Here is a 22,291-nt window from a genome sequence, read left to right on the forward strand (position 1 = left end):
ATGGCACCTGTTGGTTTCAAAGGGAAAGCCGGGAGGTCAAGACTGAGCTGCCGTGTCCTGGTGCGCTCAAAACACCGATCAGTATTTTGTTTGATAAACGGCAAAGTCTACAACCTGTTCGCCTGGAAGCTTTCCGAACAGACGGACTGAGAAATAGATACACCGGAACAGATAAGCAGCAAGTGTTCGTCACTTTAAGGTAAGAGACGGCATGTTGGAGAATGACAAACTCATGACTGTCCATCTTTTTAAGCAGCGTCTGGGTGTCATAGGGTGACACTGACTGTCAGCCTAATTCATCTGTCAAATATGTGATTTCTAGAGAAGCAGAGCAGAGAGAGAGAGAGCATAACTGAATGTCTTATCAGAGTTTTGAATTAGCCTGCCCAGACTGAATGAAAGCGAATTTGCAACTCTTCCTGCATTTTGATACTGAACAGCTTTCAAGAGCAACAGTTTTGTCACTTCTCAGTAGCTCTTAACCGCAGTTTATTTTAAGCTTTGGGAAGTATGAAAGTGTTTTGTGAAATAATGTCCCTGGCAAGAATCTTTATTTCTTCCTGAATTATCTAGTAGCCACTTGGCCTGATTGAATATACTGTAATGTAGTCAATCCACATTTTAAGGCTCGCATAATATTGTGTTGAAGGTCACTTCCGTTGAATATTTTCCTTCCTCCTCTTTTGCAGAGCAACTGTGGTGACAACAAACTGGGCTAACTGGTTAGGAGAGTCAGCTGGAGAGGTCAAAACTCCAGTAATACTGGCTAGAATAATTTATTATTAGAAGAGTCAGCAGCAAAGTGGACCTTGGTTGTTTCCCTCTCTGGGACACCAAAAGAGTGTCCCCTGAAATCAATTATGAAGGAGGCTGGCTTGAGAATAGAGTAAATTAATTATGACCAAGTAAGAGTGAGTTTCTTTCTGAACAGTGATCACCTAGGACACGCAGATGTCCTACATTGCTATGATATCCTCTTTCATAGGGCAGGAAACAGCCTCTTATTGTGCACTGGCTTTATGAAGTTCTGGTTCTGTCATGCTCCCTGTAGCAAACTTCCTGTAGCAGATGACAGTTGATCATCACTAGTGAGGTGTGTTTGGGGCATGTATCTTAAGCAACGTGCTGTGCGTCACTCATTAACCGATGTGGGAGTTTCAGGTTGAGCCAGTGCTGTCACTGTTGCACCCACCTGCTGCCACGTGGGTCCTGGAGGACTATGGCCGGAGCAGGTGAATTCAGGTGTTTACTAAGAGGTGTGGTGTGTTTGTTCACACTCTCCTTCTCCTCCCTTCCTCCCTCCTCCTCCTCCTCCCTCATGTTCTCTGCTCCTGCCCTGTGGGACTGTTTCCTGAAGAGACGGGGAGGGAGGGAGGGAGGGAGGAGTGAGGTTGGCTGGATCACCTGCCACTATGACACTTGTAGAGACGCACAAACCAGTTTGTGTTTTTTTTCTCAAGCTTATCTCCTTTTCTTTAGCTGCCGGAATAACTTACTGATTGTTTAGCAAGCAAAGGCAGGTGAGAGAGGTGAGAGAGGAACGGCTTTTGAATGTAGTGTTTCTTGTTTAAATGTGTTGCAGTCAGCTTCTTAGGAATTCATTCTTTTTTTCCTGTTGAACAGCTTTGAGACACCGATTTTGAAACATGCGTTTGTTCATACGCCGGCGCATGAGCCCCCTGAAACTAGCCATTCTTGGGGGGACTCTCTTCATGGTGGTTCTGGTGGTTCTTCAGAGGGATGTTGGCTCTTCACCTGCGGGGGACCCCTGGTTTCAGGAACTGGTGGACAAGAGGGACAAGGTGATGGTCATGGTTAGAGATGCGGTCAACAATATCGGCTTTCAAATTGGAGCTCCACAGCCGCCACCACCAGTGCAGGCGCAGTCCACCACGGACATGAAATGCCCCGATGGATACTATAGTCAGGCTGAGCTCAAGCCTCATCTGGAGAGACCACCACAGGACCCCACAAGCCAAGGGGCTGATGGGAAGGAATTTCACCAAGACCACATGACTCCAGAGGAGGTGAAGGAGCAGGAGGAGGGCATGACCAGGCACTGTTTCAACCAGTATGCCAGCGACCGCATCTCGCTCAGCCGTAGTCTTGGGGATGACACGAGGCCTCCAGAGTAAGAATGTGTCCTTTTATAATAATCTGACAGTTTGGTCTAATCACTGTTGTACCAACATGTACACAGCAGGGCCACATAATATCCTGCATTTTAGTCTGGGTCATGTTCAGAGTGTCATATTATTTACATTAATTTTCATACTGAGCTAATCTGAATATAACCACAAAAGGTGAGTGTAGCATAGAAGTATACTTGATAACTGAGACATTAGAGAAACATTATCTGTGTTGCTTTAAGTGCAGCCTCTGTATCGTAAAAATGTGTCCAACTAGACATCTGAACATGTCACAGCTGTCATAGGCCTTGAGCTATGTCTTTTTGCAAAGTTTAAAATGGGCGTATTGTTTATGACTGTTTGAACAATTTGTTATTTAAAGTGCGAGTGAGTAGACTTTGAATATCTACAAACAGTGGTCTGTTATACATGACTTTCACTTCATCACATATGCCTCTCACTCTTATGCAATTTCTCTCACTGTCTCTCGTTTTATTTCTGACGTGACTCATCTCTCCCAGGTGTGTAGACAGAAAGTTTCGTCGCTGTCCCCCTCTACCCACAACCAGCGTTATTATAGTCTTCCATAATGAGGCTTGGTCCACCCTCCTGAGGACGGTCTACAGTGTCCTGCACACGTCTCCTGCTATCTTGCTGAAAGAGATCATCCTAGTAGATGACGCCAGTGTTGCAGGTGAGACAAAAAGAAACACTAATGACAAAACATAGTTGTGGACTCGCTTGCAGAGGAAAGACTTGGTTAAAAAGAGGCTCTGAGTACATTCTTGTCACTTCATCCACTCTTATTTCTTAATCAGGCAGTTAGTTAGGAGGAAATGTTTTACAATGATGAGACATTATTAAAACACATGGGACAGAAAATGGGACACTTTTATGTTTTATTTCTTAAATATATGTGGACAACTGCAGAGCACCCGCATGATTTTATGGGAGCGTAAGTTATAATGTATGTATTAATTTATAAAGGAGCATTCCAGTTACTGTTAGGTGAGAGTATTGATAACAGAGTTTTGTTAGTGATGTAGTTTTTGCAGCTTACTGTACACGTCTGCACAGTCAGGTCTTTACAAATAGCAGAAGAGGTTTGTGTGCAAAGAGTCAACAGTGTCATAAATTATAATAACCCATTGTATTTTACTATTGGTATATGCACAAGGCTTTCATTGAAATGCCAGTTACAGCAGTGAGCACCAACTTGACAATAGAGTGATGAAGAACATCTAACCCTTCAGAACTGGCAAATGTGGTACAACAATTCTGATAAGAGAAGCCTATTGTTGACATATGAGTGTAGCTTTGAAATGTGTTTTGCATAGGAACGTTTTACACTCCAACATGTTAAGAAAATAACAGTTCACATTTGGGAAGTGTCATGTATAATCATAGAGTAGCAACATTATCTAGTTGTCCATAAATGTTTGTTATTATAAACATATATGGACATACATACAACATATATAGGAAATTGTTGACTTGTACATGGGTAAAAGAAGCATGCTTTTTAGCCTTTACTCAAAATGCGAGCAAAGATTATTGCAGCATTCAAGCGACACCTGTGGTGCAAACAGCTAATATTTTGGGTGTTTATATCTTGTAAGTTCTGGCACCAAAAGTCAGTCAAACTTGAGTGAGTGTAGAAGAAAAAAAAGCCAAATTACAGTAGACAGAAGGACATTTTCATCCTCTAATATCTTAATAATAATGTAGCAGTTTCTTTGTAGGCTGTTCTAATTAAAATAGAAACCACATAGCAGTTGACACAAGCTTGACTAGCCATGCAGGGCAAATCCGGTCTCAAAATAACCCTTGAAAGCTTGAAATATCCTCTTTACAGGTTACATATCTTGCATAAGTTAATGAGCCGTTAGCTTTAGCTAACAGGCTTCTTACTGTACCCACGCTTCCCTTTTTGCTACCAGTGCAACGGCTTTGTCTTAACACTGAGAATGTGTGGTTGGTGACTGTACTGGTACTAAAACTTGCATGGCATGTGTTGTGGTCACAAATGCTTTTAGAAAGGAAATGTGACCCAGTTGTACGAGCAGCATTTCTACTTCATTGCTATCTCACAGTTATGACCAATGTCTTGACTTTTTCTTCTCTGGGGAAGCTTTGTGCTTTATTAAATACTAGGCTGTAAAGACTTGTTTTACTGACCACATCCTGGTTGAAAGTTTATTGATCTACACCCATTGCTGTTTTTTAAACATTTTTATTATTGGATATGGGGAAATGTGTGCTCTGTTGCACCTGTAACTACACAGTGGTTGTCAAGGTGTACCCTGAGTACATCACTGCAGCAAATGTTTGATTTACTTGAAGTCAAGATAAGAGAATATGTTGTTTTTCCCTGCAGATCACCTGAAGAGCCAACTGGAGGAATATGTACGTGAGCTGAAGATTGTCCGCGTAGTGAGGCAGCCGGAGAGGAAGGGCCTCATCACAGCCAGGCTACTGGGTGCTAGTATTGCTCAGGGCGAAGTACTCACCTTTCTCGACGCACACTGTGAGGAAACGTGCACACACAAAATGACAATAGCAACAACAATACACAAGTTAATCTGACCCACAGCCTCTATTGAAATAATTTATAGTGCGATTCCCCTCTGTTTATACTTATCTTTACATCTGAAACCAAATGGTTGCAGAAAATCCATTTTATACAACAGATTTGAAAATATATCAAGTTATCTCTGTCCTTCTGCCCCCCCCTCTCAGGTGAGTGTTTCCATGGTTGGCTAGAGCCCCTGTTGGCCCGCATTGTTGAAGAGCCCACTGCTGTGGTTAGTCCAGAGATCACTACCATTGACCTCAACCACTTTAAATTCAACAAGCCCGTGGCCACCAACCGCGCTTACAACCGAGGTAACTTTGACTGGAGCCTGACTTTCGGTTGGGAGCAAATCCCTGAGGATGCAAGGAAGCTGCGGAAGGATGAAACCTACCCAGTAAAGTAAGAAGGACCACGTTGGTTTCACTTAAAACACACTGAATCATTTAAGTGCCTAAAGCTTTTGTGTCTGCCTATGAAAATTTCAGAACACCCACATTTGCCGGAGGTCTCTTCTCAATCTCAATGAAGTACTTTGAACACATTGGAACGTATGATGACAAGATGGAGATTTGGGGTGGTGAGAACGTGGAGATGTCATTCAGGGTAAGTCTCTTTACCCTCAGTTCCAAATGTTAGTTAATAAGCCACCCTGTAGTTATCAACTCAGTCTGAATTGCTTCTTGTGTGCAATGTGATTTACAGGTGTGGCAGTGTGGGGGTCAGCTGGAGATCATACCGTGTTCTGTGGTTGGCCATGTCTTCCGCACCAAGAGCCCACACACCTTCCCCAAGGGCACAGAGGTCATCACCCGCAACCAGGTGCGCCTAGCTGAGGTCTGGATGGACGATTACAAGACTATCTTCTATCGCCGCAACAAGAACGCTGCAACTATGGCTAAAGAGGTCAGTGTCACCTTAAATGCACATCAATACAATGCCACTCATCACACATCCTCCCACACATTTTTAGCTAGAGTCTATACCCTCTGTTCTCTTTTATAGCACAACTATGGGGACATTTCTGATCGTGTTAATCTGAGAGAGAGGCTGAAGTGCAAAAACTTTACCTGGTACCTGAACACAGTCTACCCAGAGGCCTTCATTCCAGACTTGACCCCAGTAAAATTTGGAGCAGTGAGTCCCATTTCTCTTCATCATTATATGGATATTGCACGTGTTTTGTAAAACTGTGGTCGTATCTTACTGTTGCTGTGTGACTGTGTTTGCACCAGTTAAGAAACTCAGGATCTCAAACATGCCTGGATGTTGGTGAGGCCAACCAAGGAGGCAAAGCTATGATTATGTACCAGTGTCACAACATGGGAGGCAACCAGGTACAATGACTCTGACTCACTCTTGATTAAGATTAGAAGTGAAAATAATTTCTGTCTGGGACAGTTTGGTATCTAATTGGACAATTTTCTCCTCTAGTACTTTGAGTATACGTCTCATAAGGAGCTGCGTCATAACATTGGAAAGCAGCTGTGTCTACATGCCACACCTCAGCCAGAGCCAGTGAAGATCGAGCCATGCCAGCTAAAGGGGAAGGGAACCAGTTTGTCGCCACATCAGGAGTGGGTCCTTACAGAGGTGAGGGGCATTTCATGCTGAATAAACAAGCATTATATATTGATATATTTATTTTTGGCTTCTGTCTTGTTTCACCCTTTTCTCTGATGTTACTTTGCAGGAAAATCTTCTAAAGAATCCCAGTAGCGGGAAATGTTTACAGCTGCGAGGAGGACAAATTCTGATGGAACCGTGTAATGCTGCTGACCTCAACCAGCACTGGTCCTTCAGCTGACCTCCCAGTGTCCTCATCAGCTGATCTGTGGCACCTTGTGTCCCCTTCCTCAGACTTGGTTTCTAAGAGCCAACTCAACATTGATCCAGCAGAACTTGCTGTGGAGCTTGGGGCATTTGGCCATACTCAGTGAACAGTTAAAGATGGAGGACAAAGTGAAGACAGTCACAACTGTTGAAGACACTTGAGGTGGCCTTAAATTGTTTTAAATTTATTCATGATGAAAGCTCAAGAGAGACATTCAAAGGTGTTTGGGGATCTTCGGACCAAGGGTGGACTTTGCATTCAGGAGTGGCAGCAGGATTGCGGGACAACGGCTGTGGGCTGCATGGATCTTAATTGAGTGCATTTATTTACACTCAGAACTGTAAAATCACTTTTTAGTGGCATTTTAGTCTGACAATTAATATTGAAATGTGAAATTATGCACAATTCTGACTAAGGAGTAAGAAATGCCTGGGTTTTTTTTTAATATAAATAAATAAATAATAATAAATAAAAATTCTATTTTGTTGTGTCATAAACAATCTTTGGTATCATTCAATCATTTATCACCAATAATGTATTTCTCTAGGATTCCCAGTGAATTAGGGACTTATAGTTTAGTTGTAACCAACAACTTCGATCTGCCCTTGTTAACTGTACAGCATGTCAGTACTAATTTTATGTTAGTGCTTTTATGTTAGTTCATTTTGGTTGGTATTTATTCACTGATTTCACCATATCCTGAAACAATGATTAACTGAGACTCTTTGTGGTGGTTACAGGAGCTACAGATAATAAAATCAACCAATAAGGCATTAGGTTGACATCATAGTCACACGTTACTCTTTACAGCCCTGTGATAATAGCCACGCCAGAGGTTATGTACAGATAAGAACTCTACAGCAAAGCCACTAAACTTTCTTGTCACAGGTACTAGGAAATGTTTGTGCAACATTTATCTAAGGAGTGGTTTAGAGGCAAGAAACACCCTGCGCATTGTTTCAGCTTTGTTTTAATAGACCTGAAATGTGAGTTTAAGTTAAAGGAGTTCTTCCAGATTGACAGGCAAAGCGGATCTGATGGAATTTACAGATATGACTCATGTGTGGAGTTGTCCCATAAACTCAACCTGCTGGATTGTAGGGACTGAAGTGCAGAGGTCATATACCTTACAAAGGATGCTATTATTCCTTTGCAACACTAGGTGGCAGTATTAACTCGCTGAGTTTTTCTGCAAGGCAACGATGACAATTGGGATTTCGCCATATAGTGTGTGTGCATGTGTGTGTCATGTAGCCACAGGGAAATTAAAGTGGTCACAGCAGGGACAGACTGAGAGCAGATGGCCCAGAACATGAGTGCTGAACCTTTGACTCGCTCTGAGGTGTTTGGACAGCTTAGGAAGGAGCTCTATGGAGAGCAGCAGCCTAGTCATTCCAACACACACATATTCATCATCCTGGGAGCCTCAGTGAGTACTCTGTCTGAACTTCTTACACTATGACTAGAATAATGACTACTACTATCTATTAATCCAAAATCATAACTCGTACACTTTCCATTCAATAACCTTTCAAAACAGCTGAACAAAGATCTTTAGAAATTAATTTAAAAATATCTCCTTTACTTGATTTCTTATGGTAATGTTTCTTAAGGTCAGTTAATTCATCTAGACCTCTACTTTTTAATTCCAAAAGACAGTTTGAGAAAAGGGTTCGACTTGACTGAGTTGACAAAAGGCCTCATAGGAGAATATTGCAGTGTGGTAATCAGTGAAAGAAAGCTGGGGAATGAGTGCATGTTGACTGAAATGTGCTGCATCTACTTTTTCCTTTGTCATGCAATTAAAAGAAGGGGATAATTTGTGGCAAAAAAACAACATTTGGGCAGTAGGCTATGCTTTTGACGTTGAGCCCAGCACAAGTTTGCAAATGTAGTTTTTATCTGTCATCCTTATTTACGTTTCCTCTTTTTGTTAATAGCAGCAATATATTTAAGTTGTCCGTGAAATCTCAGGTGCAAAGAGGGTGTGTTCAAAGTTATTTGAAAGACTCTCTGGTTGGTCTTTATTTCACATTACTCCACTCACGCCACACACTGTGACCATTCATTTCTAAAGTTTACCTACTCTTTGGACTCTCGATTGATTTTTTACAGACACAGTGATCATATCTGCTTTTATATTTTTTTATTTGCACAGGGAGATCTTGCTAAAAAGAAGATCTATCCAACTTTATGGTGAGTAAAGACTCACTGCTCATTCACCCATTAAAGAAAGAGTTGCCAAAAGTTGGTTAGTCACATTTTATTATGATGTATTTGACCCTTGGACAATGTTCTGCATCACTGCTTTTGACTGACTTCCTTCTCTAGGTGGTTATTCAGAGATGGCTTGCTCCCAGACAACACCTACTTTGTGGGTTTTTCTCGGTCCAACCTGACAGTGGAAGAAATCAAGACAGCATGCCTGCCTCATCTCAAGGTAGCGCATTTAAAGTGTTTGTTTTAAGGCAGTTTAGTTGAATATAATCTCATGTATAATATCATATGTTGGACCGTGGTATGCTGGAATTTGTTATTTCTTCACAGGTTACTGATGAAGAGAGTGAGTGTCTATCAGCTTTCTTCAGTAAAAACTCCTACCTGAGAGGCAGGTACGATGACGGCAGCTCGTTCGCCCAACTCAACACCCATCTGTCATCTCTGCCTGGGGGTGCAGATGCCAACCGACTCTTCTACCTGGCTCTGCCTCCCACTGTCTACCACCATGTCAGCACAAACATCAGAGCCCACTGCATGAGCCTCAAGTCAGTGTCTGCTATATTCACTAGTCTATTAAAACAACAGTTTACTTGTTATTGATCACAATATTCTAATCAGCTATGTTTGCTGCAGAGGTTGGAACAGGGTCATTGTTGAGAAGCCCTTTGGTCGTGACCTCCAGAGCTCACAGAAGCTGTCAGCCCATCTGTCCTCGCTGTTCACAGAGGACCAGATCTACCGCATAGACCACTATCTGGGCAAAGAGATGGTCCAGAACCTCATGGTGCTCAGGTAGAAAACTCCATACACATTTTCATGCACTTTAAGTCAAGTCAATTTTGTGTGTGTGTGTGTGTGTGTGTGTGTGTGTGTGTGTGTCTGTGTCTGTGTCTGTGTGTGTGTATCACACATCACAAATTTGCAATCTGTACATACATCATGCCCTGTCCTTAGCCCCTCTATTTGAATTAGAAAAATCTCCTTAAACCCTCAACATGAGGGAAAAAAGGAAGAAACCTCAGGAAGAGCAACAGAGGAGTGATCGCTTTCCCATGACAGACAAGGCAATAGAATAGAAGACAAATACAGCATGGAAAACAGGATGACAAAATTACAATGGATTCATATCTTTACCACCAGTTTAAAGCAGAAGGTTGTCATTGATGATTGTGTTTTATTCTCTTATTTCCAGATTTGGAAATCGCATTTTTGGGCCCATATGGAACAGGAACAGTGTGGCCTGTGTGGTCCTCACCTTCAAGGAGCCTTTCGGCACTCAGGGGCGTGGAGGATACTTTGATGACTTTGGTATTATTCGGTGAGAGACAGTACATTCAGATAAAAGTAAAAAACACTAGATCTTGTTAAACTAGCACCTTTCCTTGTCCTGATTCTGGTTCTTTTCTCTTAACATAGAGATGTCATGCAGAACCACCTCTTGCAGATGCTCTGTTTGGTTGCCATGGAGAAACCTGCCTCCACCAGTCCAGATGACGTGAGGGATGAGAAGGTAAATGGGATGATAGGGAAAAGCAGGACGTTTGTGCATATTTGTTATGTTTTCATGTCACTGCAATGCTGTTGTTCTGTATTTTTTTATGTACTTCAGGTGAAGGTGTTGAAGTGTATAACTCCTGTTACTATGTCAGATGTGGTGCTCGGCCAGTATGTGGGTGACCCAGAGGGGGTGGGCCAGTCTAAGCTGGGTTACCTCGATGACCCCACTGTACCAAAAGGGTCGTGCACACCAACCTTTGCCACAGCGGTGGTCTACGTCCATAATGAAAGATGGGATGGTTAGGAAAAAAAAAAAATTCCTTCCTTGTTTTATCACTTAAATACTGTTTGGTTGACATTTTGTGACCTTTTCCTCTGATTTTCTCCCTCTTATGTTTTTCCAACCTACTACCAGGAGTACCTTTCATTCTGCGCTGTGGTAAAGCTCTGAACGAACGTAAGGCAGAAGTGCGTCTGCAGTTCACAGATGTGCCAGGGGATATCTTTGGTGAAAGCTGCCAGAGGAATGAACTAGTGGTGCGGGTGCAGCCGGACGAAGCAATTTACCTGAAAATGATGACCAAGAGGCCGGGGGTTTACTTCAGCCCAGAGGAGACTGAGCTGGACCTCACTTACAGGAGCAGATACAAGGTACTACAGGCTCACTTCACTTAAATTATCCATAGTGGTCCATCAATCAGGCCAACTGTCAGTCTTGAATATTATATCATGTACATTGATTTAAGAATTTTCTCAAATCAATATAAATCACTTTATTTGTACAAAGATTGTAATTTTTTGTTGATATAAGTTTGTGGCTCTTTATTTGAATGATAAAATGTTGATTCTCAACATACTGTTACCTAACTATATCATGAAATTTAATATTTAGTATTTGACTTGGTGTATGAAAGTATTTGATAGATAATCAATATATCTTGGTGATAGTGATGCTGTAAATGAAACTAAAAATTGGGTATAAGTGTAGATCAAATAGGTTTAAGAAAGGTTGTTAAAACTCTAAAGTTGGTCACATAATAATCTACTGATCATATTTCACATCACATATTTTATATCAAAAAATCAATTCTATCCAATCCAATTAAAGACCTAACAAGTGGAAATGTGTAAGCAACAAACATCAAAATGACGTTACAGATTGTGCAGATTCTGGTTTTGGTTTCAAGTAAAAGATTCAATAATGCTATGGTGGACATTTTTTGAGCACAGTAATTCAGACAGAATGTTGAGATGTTATTTTGGACTGAACTGCATTAGAATGGACATTTCATTGTTGTTTGCCTGTCCTTCACATTAAGATACATTATTGCAAATAGAAATAAGCATGCACAGTCGCTAAATATCTGCTGTCTTATCCTACCAGAATGTGAAGCTCCCAGATGCTTATGAGAGACTGATATTGGACGTATTCTGTGGAAATCAAATGCACTTTGTCCGCAGGTTAGTGCCATATTCTGTCATAGGTCATTATTTTAATATTCAGTTTTAATGTGGTATTTTTACCTAAATTATACCTTTTTCTGCCCCAGTGATGAGTTGCGGGAGGCCTGGAGAATTTTCACCCCCCTCCTCCACCAAATAGAGGGAGAGAAGACACAACCCATCCCTTACATATATGGAAGGTAAAATAGTTTTTTTATAAAACAGAAATACATACATGCACATTGCACTTGCACATTTTCCTTTACATTGATCATTCTTCTCTCATCTTTTCTTCGTTGGATCCACAGCCGCGGACCAAACGAGGCAGATGATCTCGTGAAGAGGGTGGGATTCCACTATGAGGGAACATACAAGTGGGTGCAGCCCCACACAACATGATGCCTTCAGTTACACACACTCACACTCACTGAGCAAGTTTACAAACAATAAAGTTTACTGCAATCATTCACTGCTGTATCGTTGTTTGATTTTTGTCTGCATGCTAAAAAAATACCACTGCTTTCATCACTAATCATACAACAATGAATGTGAACATTAAAATAACTTCAGTAATCACTGAAAATTAGTTCACTCTTCTGCCTGCACATTTTCTTTTTTCTAAACAGCATTACCCACACCTAACACCAGACTCGAAAATCTCTAATAATATGATTGTTTGTCGTTGGCTAAGGAGGTAGAGTCATCCACTAATCAGAAGATCAGTGGGTCAATCCCCGGCTCCTCCAGTATGCATGTTGAAGTGTCCTGGGGCAAAATAATGAACCCCAAATTGCTTATAAAGGTGTTTGTGATGTGTGAATGAGTACAAATGATGAGCAGGTTGGCACCTTGTATGGCTGTATGTGTGAATGGGGGAATGTTGACATGCAGTTTAAAGCGGTTTGAATGGGCAGGAGATTAGAAGGGCACTATATAAATGCAGCCAGTTTACCATCATTATGTGGATGGAGTATAGGATCAAATCTATTTTCATTTAGAGTCACTTGTTAAGAAAATATGTTTATTCTCTATAATCAGCAGGCCAGTGTTTACTGTCATCACTAAACCATGATGACACTGAACGAGATGCACACAAAACTACTACACCAAATAATATTTATACAAGCAGGGCCTGTTGGTCTGGTATTGTCAACAGTCAGTCACAGGGGACGTTTAAATGTCCTACTTCTGTTAAGAGCGACCTCCAGGTAGGTGTTTTAAGCCATTTACAAATCAAAACTGCTAAAAACCACATGAATATTGCATTTTGTAACAGTTGATCTCTCACAATGCATGAGCGAGTTTTGACTTCAGTTTGCTTTAAAATTTGGTAGATATCTATTGACTGACCACACCCGACTGATGTTGTTTCCTGTCACCTATGTCTTTTTCTACCAGGAGTGTGGCCTAGCAGGGGAACTCCAATCTACGAGCACACACCCATGCACACAAATTCATACACACTAAACAGACCATTTCCAGTATTCAGAGGGCCGTCGGAAGTAAAGCAAAAACAAACGTGTTTAAGCAACTTCTTGTTGTTTGATTTTTACCGTATGCAATAATAATAATAATAATTCTTAATTTAAATTCTTAAAAAGACAAATTGCATTTGCTGAATTATTGTTGTGAACAATAAAGCATAAAAGGAGTCAGGGTCATGATTATATTCTATGAAAGCGAACATAAATAAAGTTTACAAGCCAAAAACTGCATACACACTGTAGACAGTGTCAGGTGGGATAAATTGTTTCTGTAGACAAACCTGCACAGAGTTTTCTTTTTAAGAAGCAGTACTCAACAAACACACATGTCCAAGAATAAATAGTATTTCTTTCATTGTTCCAAAGCTAAAACCTTTTAAAGTACTTGAAATATTAGGAAATATTTGGCTATGACAGACTGTGAGGCTGGCTGGCTAATCTAACAGGTAAAAAATTAGCGCTGCGAAACAGTCTTTTCTCTCATAATCCAAGACTGAGGTGACGCTATTATACTACATACTATATATGTGTGACATTCATGCCCTTTCACAGTTTTCCTCGCTGCAGCTGTGCATGGTGGCTCCATCTTCAATGCCCCTGGCATACAAACGCACCAACTGGCCATGAATCCTGAGAGGAGGGAATACTATTAAAACAGTGCTACTATTGGAGATAATCATCCTTGCATTTTTTTTAGTATTAGTAAGTATATGACTGAGTTGAGCTGCAGTTTATAACCATAAGAGGAAAATACAATATAAGATGACCAAAAACACAGCATGCATGGTTGTCCTCTCTTACCTGCTAATTATGTTGGTGAATGGCAGAATTTCTCCATCGCAATTCCACACTGATGCAGCAGGAGCTTTGCTGCAGCACAGACCACACAGGAAGGGGGTCGCCGATTTCTGCTCGTTTGCTATTTCCTGCCCCATGCTTCTCTCTGTCAGCTGCTGTTGAGATCCATTCCTGCTAATAGTCTCAACATGTCCTCTCTCTTCTTCATCTAACCCACCAGTCTCTTCAAACGCTTCCTCCTCTTTGCCAGCAGGGAGAGAAAAACGGACAGCCTTCACACGGTGGACCTCCACAAATGGCAGGTCAAACTAAGAAAAGTGGCAAAGAGTTTGGGTTAAGCAGCTTCTAAACATGCTAGTCTAGCCTTGCTTTCTGATGTGAAAGTGCACCTACCTGGTCTTGTGTGCTCGTGTGCCTGTAGAGGAACTTGAGGAAGCCCAGTGGGTGAGTGTCCCATACCAGGATGAGATCCCCTGTTCCATCAGCCAGGTGAGCAGAGGGAGAGAGGCCAAGAGGACTTTTGGGACATGAGCTTGACATACAAGTGAGGGACACACATCTGAACCTGCCTTCCACACTCACCCATTCACCTGAAGAGGCAGAGAGAAGATGCTATGCTAAAAAAAAAAAAAAAAATGCCTGCACATACTACACAACACTGAAGGGTCGTACTGGTGTTTTTGACCACCATACACACTGCATTGCTCCAAACAAACTGTAAACTGTATATTTTTGGATTTCTGAGTGAGTTGTGTGACTCACTCAGAAACTCATACATAATGGCACTGAGTTGCCATTGTGTATGAAATGCGCTATATACATAAAACTGCCTTGCCTTCTGATTGACTCATTTTTAGCAATGCTGTGTGGTAATGCAGTCCAAAAATGTTACATCACTTTGTGCTTTCAACTATTTTATCTTATGATATGACATATGATCCATTGCCTACTACAAGTGATTTTGACACCTCTGCAAGTTGTTAACGAATGTTAATGAATATCTGCTTGTTATTAAAGTTGTTTTGTTTTTTGACTTTTTTTGTAAAGCAATGGATAATTTCTCCCACTACAGATTGTACAACTGAATCAAAAAGCAAGGGGCAGCAAATAAACTTAATTTTAAGGGATCATAAACCAAAACCGCTGCAGTAAAGTTTACATGATTTGTAATAAATGAGATAAAATATACAAAACCCAAACCCAGGACTTCTATGTGTATATATGTGATTACCTTCTTCAGAGTCACTACTGAACTGGCTGAAGTGGGAGCTGTACAAGGAGCCTGAATCTGAAGGGTGGGGGAAAAGTCTTTCTGTGCTTTTGGAACACACACTGCATCTGAAAAACACACACACACGCACACACACACACAGGCAACACAAAGCGTTTTCACTCTGCTTGGAAGTCTGTGAAATAACAAGCTCCACGACCTTGTCATTTATTCATAAGAGCATCATAAACCAAACAAAGACAGAGGCATTGTACGCTCTAACAAGAGACCAAGGCTCATCTTTCATCCAGATCAAGTTCCTCATGCCATGGTTCCTACCCTCCTTAAGGGTGCACCCAACACCTGAGTCCCTGCTGCGGGTGGTAGCAGTTACGGTGTCACAAGCAGTGAATTTGAACCATTACACGGGTACTTTAATAATAATGATGCTTCTTCCAGGGACACTTTCTCTCTTTCTCATTAAAATCGTTTAAGATTCACAAGGTTAAAAGGATAGGTTCAAGTCTGTCTTAAAACAACAGTCAGATGTCCATATGAACACTGAAAGAGGTTTTCCTCGCTGTAGTCCTGTAATTCCCCCTGTTAATACTGCCTATTAGAAGATGTGCTTTCAATGTAATTAATGGGGGCCAAAAATCCACAGTGTGGCCACACAGTCATTTTGTGCAAAAATGCATTTAAAAGTTGATCTAAAACGTATATGGTGCTTCAGCAGTCTGAATTAGTCGTATCAAGTAGATATCTGCCACATTTACTTCTCTTTTTAACATCAAGTCCTGCTTTGTTTTTTGTTGGACACTGTTTCCCTGTTGAGCTGTGGTGGAAGAATAGTAACAAAAACAGGGACTTTGGCTTTAACAAGCACTTTGGTTAACATGTCATTTTTAATTGTGCTCTATAAATAAATTAACTACACTAAAAAGATTATAACATTAAAAGATATTTACTTGATTTGACTCAATTGAAGTTTCAAATTAGCTTGAGATAAACTTACATACATTTTTGCACAAAGAGAGTGTTGGTGGTGGATTTTCACCCCCATTACTTACACTGTAAATACATAACCAAGGAATTTTCTAATGGTCAGCAAGATCATTGCAGGAAAAACTGGTTTCAATGTTCCTTTGGGAACCTCACTGTTGTTTTAAGTATTTGTCATTTCTAGAAGCTCATATGTTACAACACTATGGGCTTCTTCCCACATTGTCATTTTGTACCCATTTTATACTCTTATTCTCAGGGTTGAGTCACTTTGGCAGATCTAAAACTGGGACTTGTGAAAAGACATGACATAAAACCTCACTTTGGTTTTGTTGTTTAAGGGAGGCCTGGTTTACCTCACGTAGCTTAGTCACAGTCATAGAAAAAGTAAAATAATGAACAGTTATTCTCTGTGATACAGGAAATGCACAGAAGAAGTCATGTGTTAACAGTGAATACTAAGTGCTTAACAAAGTCCATATGAAAATAGAGAAGTCTGTACAATAGATAGCACTTCCAGATCATTAGTAGCCTACATTTATTGGTGTTAAAATATCACCACGTCACAACATTTAGGAGTGCGATCTATAGTGTGTACAGGTTGATTTTATGTTATTTATTTATTTTTTGTGCTTTTAATTGTACTGTGTATACTCCCTTCTTTATGTAGTGTATAGTAGTTGGTGTTTTACCCTGAGAGGCAGCGTGTTTTGTCTCTGGGGCTGGAGAGCAGAGGGTCTGCTGGTAGATACTGAACTATGCCTGCATAGCTTCTGTTGCTCAGATACACCATTGTGCCTTGACAAAAAGAGAGCAATTAGGAACTTAGAGGTACAACATATATATAAAAAGCTTTAAAAAAAAGCATGTATCACAAAGTTCTTGTTTCTTAGTCACAGTCTTATCAGTGACAGTTTCCAGGTTAATCTTTTTATCTTCAAGCTAAATATAAATATAGAGAATCTTACAGGATGTGTTGTGAATAAGCATATAGTCATTTTTTCTCTAAATGAATCATCAGTGCACACCTGCATAGTCATATCTGAGAGGTCCCATCCAGCGGTGTTTTTCACTTTCAGCCAGTACGTCTCCATAGAAGCCATAACCCAACAGAGACACAGAGTATCGCACAAGAGCATTGGTGTGATGTACTGAGCACACATCCAAAGGCTGAGAGTCTCCTGCAAGGTATTGTATGAAATGAGAGGGCTATATAGACTAAGAATTGGCAAAATTGTTCAGGTATTTTAGGTGGTTGATTTCCAAAAAAGAGTAAATGTTGATTAAAGGATTATTTTTATGAAGATCCTTCCTCACCGATGATAATGTGCAAAGCTGAAGTAACAGGGTCAATCACTCCCACTGTGGCGTAACACACACAGTCTGTGGAACCTGCAGACACAATATAACCGGATGTGTATGTCACAGCTGTAAATCAGACTCCATCAGCTCATTAATACTTGCTTATAGTGTCATTACCTGCAGGGATGATGCCAATATGAAGCGGACAAGGCTGCAAAGTCACAGAGGGATCATTCTCACAAAGGCCGGCCTCTTGTTGTGTCCGCCCAATCAAACCATGAAGTATTTCGCTGAACATGCCATCCCCGCCAACACACACCACACTGTTGTAAACAAACACAAGGGCTTCTGTTATGAAAGCATCTCTCTGCAAGTATAGCAGTTGCAATGCTCTCACACCACAGTGTTTACACGGGTGCTAATCTCTCTTACCCATCAAAGCCTGTCAGGTCTTTCTTCAGGAGGTGGTCTCTGGCCTGGTTTGCCCGCTCAGTTACTAAACAAAAAAGTTATGATTCAAATCAATATCATTATCATCTTTTCTTTTTCATTAAATAAGTTAGACTAAGGCATCTGTCTGACTTAACCAGTGGTGGAAGTATTCAGATACTTCACTTAAATAAAAGCAGAAATACTGTAGTCTAAAAATACTCCATTACAAGTAAAAGTACTGAATTCAAAATGTTACTGAAGTAAAAGTATGCAATTATTATCAGCACAATGTTCTTAAAGTGTGTAGGCTTCTTTTCGAGTGTTTATTATTATAATATATTGTACTGTTTGTTTTCTCACTAATAAATACAAGTGCATACATTTTTATACTGATAATAACAATACTTTATATAGGACTTTTCATGCACTACTGCAGCCTAAATTGCATAGCAAGTATTTAAAGGAGAAATGAACATACAATTTAAGCAACAGTTAATATTAAAAAATGCTATTTTTTGTATAAAAAAACCCAACTTAAACTGAAAAGAAACTAACAACTATAAGGGGTAAACAAATGTAGTAAAAAGTACAATTATTCCCTCTGAAATGTAGTGGAGCAGAGTAGCATAAAATTGAAATACTCAAGTAAAGTACAAGTGCATCAGGTTTGTACTTGAGTACAGTACTGGAGTAAATGTACAAGTTACTTTCCACTACTGGACATAATCCTTCACTTAAAAGAGCATTAATCTGAATTAGTGACAAATTAAACTTTACTACAGTATTGTACAGTTTTGTTGTTTCTTACCTATTACATGACAACTGATGCCGGCCAGCTCAAACAGAGGTGCGACCAAAGAATGGTAGATCTGTCTTCCTTTCTTCTTTCCTCCAAAAGGGTTGATAAACACCAACAATCTGCTGGGGTGCACAGGACCTGAAAGATACAATAGAAACAGGACAGTTTGTTGAAAGGCAGCTGATGGAGGAAAATTTATTGCGATATCACCTGACTGCTTTGTCTCATTGTCAATACTTACTGTGAGTTTTTAGAGCAGTTCTTAGGTGTTGTGTCCACTGGTCTCTGAGGACCCGACTGGGGCAGCTGAATTGGATCCGGCCCAGTCTCCATAGCAAGCCATTCAAGCCCCCACTGCTGCTACGCTTCACATAAAAAACTGGTGAGGGATGATGATGGAAACCACAGTGTTAACTGTTACAATGTGGAGATAACAGGCACACATTTGATTAAATGTAAGGCCGGTGTGTTGTGCTCTTGTATGTAAATTATTAATATCTCATTATAACCTCAACAGCAAAAGATAAGCAGTTCTTATTTAGTTCCGAGAGTTTCCGAGGTAAACCCACCTGTGAAGTCTTTGTCTGTGTCCTCAATTGACTTCTGGGGCAAGATCTCCACCCGTCCCTCCTCCACGCCGACCACCTCTGACACAGGCACTGAAACTTTAATCACACACACACAGTGTAAACTGAACAGAATATTTTAACCACTGGAAGGACCATGGACTGTCCTCACATCAGACATGTTTACTGATAACTCACAGCACAGATGTAAATTAAAAATTAGTGTGTCCCATTTAACTGTTCCAGTGGTAGGGCTCTCTTATAAGCTATGGAGTTGGGACATCGTCCTTGATATAAGTTAAACTTCTGTATGATATAGAGCCGCAATGATTAGTAGACCAATCAATTTGTCAATCAACAGAAAATCAATAGAAAACTACTGTCAGTTATTTTAGGAACATGCCAAAAAAAAAAAAGATTTCTGCTCTTTCAGTCATAAGGATTTGAGGTGTCACACATGAAAAACTTGAAAAACTTGCTTTTGTCTGATTAAAGTGACTCTGACCTTTCTTGTATTTCACACAGTACTTCAACTTGAACAGCAACAACCCCTCCTCCCTCCTATATCCCATCCCCGCATTCGGACCGAATAATATGATTGGTCAGAGTTTTCACCGAGTATTATGAGAATTGAATAATGATGAGTTTCTATGCCTGGTGGACATTGGTGTCAACTGGTGCCATTACCTTATTAATAGCATTTTAACCTAAACAAAACAAATGTGTAAAAATGTAACAAAGGTAAGGGTAGCTTTAACAGTCTATCATCCAATGACATTTGAAGACATCACCTTGACCTGTTCTCACAGGCATTTTCTTTTAACCATTTTCTGATATTTTATAGACATTTTAACAGTGAAAATATCAACCAGATTAATCAATAATGAAAAAAATTGCCAGTTGCAGATCTTGTATGATGAGTCAAAATGTATTTTCCGAACTATTTATGTTCTCTTTGGGGTTTTTTTTTTTTTAAATGGACACAGGCGGTTATTATTCCCAACACACATACACAGAGGTCCTAAAAACGGACTGTTTTTGCTTTTCATTCTTCACTTCCCTTTCTGTGGATAAGTGTGTGATGGCGACAGAAAGAGAGAGAAATGTGGTAAGGCACCATGGTGATTGTGGTGTTGATGTGACAACAGCAGATTAAGGACAACCCCTATGTAATAACTTTGCCCCAGGAGGTGTGTGAGGGCTCCATGTGTTTTCAGTAAAGTCCCAGCAGGTTGTATTTCATGCCTGTGCTGTTCAACTTGTTCTTCATGTACTCAGCAGGTAGTTGTTATTAAAGCACTCCCTCGTTGTAATAGTCCAAAATTGCTTGTATTGTTGTTCATGGTGTTTCCTAGGTTACTTCTAAATCTTGTTTTCCATTATGCTGGTTCAAAGCAAATTATAGGAAACATGTTCTGGCTTTAAACAAGGTGACTGTAATAAAGTATTTCCTTGTGTGTAGTTACATTATAATTGTTATTCAAACATATGTGACCTGCATAATAAAACTCGGTGTAATATTCCTTATAGAGCGATATCATAACTCCACTGATATTTTGGAGTGAAGGTGCCACCTACTTGTTTTCTTATCTCGATTCTTCTTATCTACCTCGGTCCAATGGAAATGCCAGCCAGTCAGCAGCGCCCGGTACCTTTTATTCCCGACCCACAAACTGGACTCCAGTCTCAGATCGGTCTCCATCTCGAAAACCACGTCGTTGTCGCTCTTTCCCGTTTCTCCAAAAAATACAGCCAAAACTTCCAAGAGTCACATTTTTACTTAAACTCACATCTCTAAGAAATAGCAGCAGGCTGGCAATCTGACATCGCCATCAGTCAACAGACCTCCTATCTGAAAGCTAATCTTCCTCTGGGTGAAAACATTATCAAAAGACGTATATTTAGGACGTTTGTGAAATGCTGAAGACAACGCCTGGCACACGAGTGTTATTGTCCAAAAAACAATCCGTTTCCTCCACAGTCCCTCCCTACTGACACCTGCTTGATTTGCATGTTGACTTGCTGATTTGATGCCATTGGTTTACCTGAAGCAGACTAACTAAAACATTGGCCAATTACTTTGAGTATTCAGGCAATGTAGTTCTTCAACTCAAGTCCTTATGGAGTTTGTTGAAAGAACTGGATTGGACCATGTTACAGTAAACTAATAATAATTGCCATGGGGTGATATAACCGGTAAAGTGAGTCCTTTAAAATACCAAACAAACTTGTAAAAAGCTGATGCAGTTCAACACATTTAAAGCCACTGGATGTGAAATGCAGGTGTACACTCCACATTCAGGTGAAACACATAGGACCAGTGATATTATAGTCAAACTCCACTCAAAAATGTGTTAACTTATTGTAACTTCACTTGGATGAATGGGCTGTAAAGTTTGACACACCCCTCTGCTGCAAGTGTGAAGTTTCTTTGTGTTACCTGAAAACTGAATTTGAGGTGTGTACTACTTACTAGCATGATTTGTGACTAACCAGTTCTGGTCCGGTATGTAACTTACAAGAGTGTGATGTGGAAACTTAATGGTGAGAGGGAGATGTTTTCTGTTTTTGTTTTTTATGGAATATATTAAGACATAAATTCATATTCAAAGTTATTTTTTTAAACAGGGTGAAAAGGCAACAAAGAACCTATAATCCCATCCCACCCTAATTTACCAATTTCCTGGACACCTATGTTATCCTTTCATTTGAAGTCACAAGGAATAAGGGGTTGTCAAATTATAGCAAATTGAGAGAGTAATGTGTGTAATGTGTAATGCTTGTGCTGTAATGAGGGAATAGAAGTTTCTGAGCTCAAGTACATTTCAGTTGACTTAACACTTGACTTTTGTGATACTTGACTTTCTTAGAGATTAGACTCTCAAAAACATTCAAGTCTCTAACTCTGACTTGATAAAATCTCACAAGAACAGAAAATAAATAAGACAGCTACAGACAAGTATTGGCCACATACTTTGAATACTGAATTATTAGGGTTTATTT

General features: G+C 40.2%; 3 protein-coding genes across 3 annotated transcripts; 2 read left to right on the plus strand and 1 right to left on the minus strand.

Moving 5' to 3' along the window:
- Positions 1 to 77: 77 nt before the first annotated feature.
- On the plus strand, positions 78 to 7,029 carry galnt6 (UDP-N-acetyl-alpha-D-galactosamine:polypeptide N-acetylgalactosaminyltransferase 6 (GalNAc-T6)). Its single transcript, XM_053318152.1, has 11 exons — positions 78 to 199; positions 1,624 to 2,131; positions 2,651 to 2,823; positions 4,507 to 4,656; positions 4,869 to 5,103; positions 5,190 to 5,307; positions 5,407 to 5,607; positions 5,707 to 5,838; positions 5,937 to 6,038; positions 6,136 to 6,294; positions 6,395 to 7,029. Exons 2-11 carry the CDS (start codon positions 1,647 to 1,649, stop codon positions 6,506 to 6,508), a joined length of 1,869 nt encoding a protein of 622 aa, XP_053174127.1. The 5' UTR covers positions 78 to 199; positions 1,624 to 1,646; the 3' UTR covers positions 6,509 to 7,029.
- A 756-nt stretch (positions 7,030 to 7,785) lies between these two features.
- LOC128357782 (glucose-6-phosphate 1-dehydrogenase-like) lies at positions 7,786 to 12,162 on the plus strand. The gene is made up of 12 exons (XM_053318153.1): positions 7,786 to 7,964; positions 8,694 to 8,731; positions 8,867 to 8,975; positions 9,083 to 9,300; positions 9,389 to 9,547; positions 9,948 to 10,073; positions 10,172 to 10,265; positions 10,365 to 10,551; positions 10,668 to 10,903; positions 11,637 to 11,713; positions 11,803 to 11,895; positions 12,004 to 12,162. The coding sequence occupies exons 1-12, from the start codon at positions 7,836 to 7,838 to the stop codon at positions 12,092 to 12,094; spliced, it is 1,557 nt and encodes a 518-aa protein (XP_053174128.1). The 5' UTR covers positions 7,786 to 7,835; the 3' UTR covers positions 12,095 to 12,162.
- A 1,553-nt stretch (positions 12,163 to 13,715) lies between these two features.
- Positions 13,716 to 20,996, minus strand: zgc:158263 (ceramide kinase family protein). The gene is made up of 13 exons (XM_053317954.1): positions 20,867 to 20,996; positions 19,292 to 19,387; positions 18,964 to 19,101; positions 18,732 to 18,860; positions 17,924 to 17,987; positions 17,669 to 17,814; positions 17,507 to 17,581; positions 17,218 to 17,370; positions 16,882 to 16,987; positions 15,209 to 15,315; positions 14,371 to 14,567; positions 13,981 to 14,285; positions 13,716 to 13,809 (listed from the first exon to the last, which is right to left on the minus strand). Exons 1-13 carry the CDS (start codon positions 20,988 to 20,990, stop codon positions 13,716 to 13,718), a joined length of 1,734 nt encoding a protein of 577 aa, XP_053173929.1. The 5' UTR covers positions 20,991 to 20,996.
- Positions 20,997 to 22,291: the final 1,295 nt, after the last annotated feature.

The sequence above is a fragment of the Scomber japonicus genome, chromosome 4 (assembly GCF_027409825.1).
Source record: "Scomber japonicus isolate fScoJap1 chromosome 4, fScoJap1.pri, whole genome shotgun sequence".
Taxonomy (NCBI): Eukaryota; Metazoa; Chordata; class Actinopteri; order Scombriformes; family Scombridae; genus Scomber; species Scomber japonicus.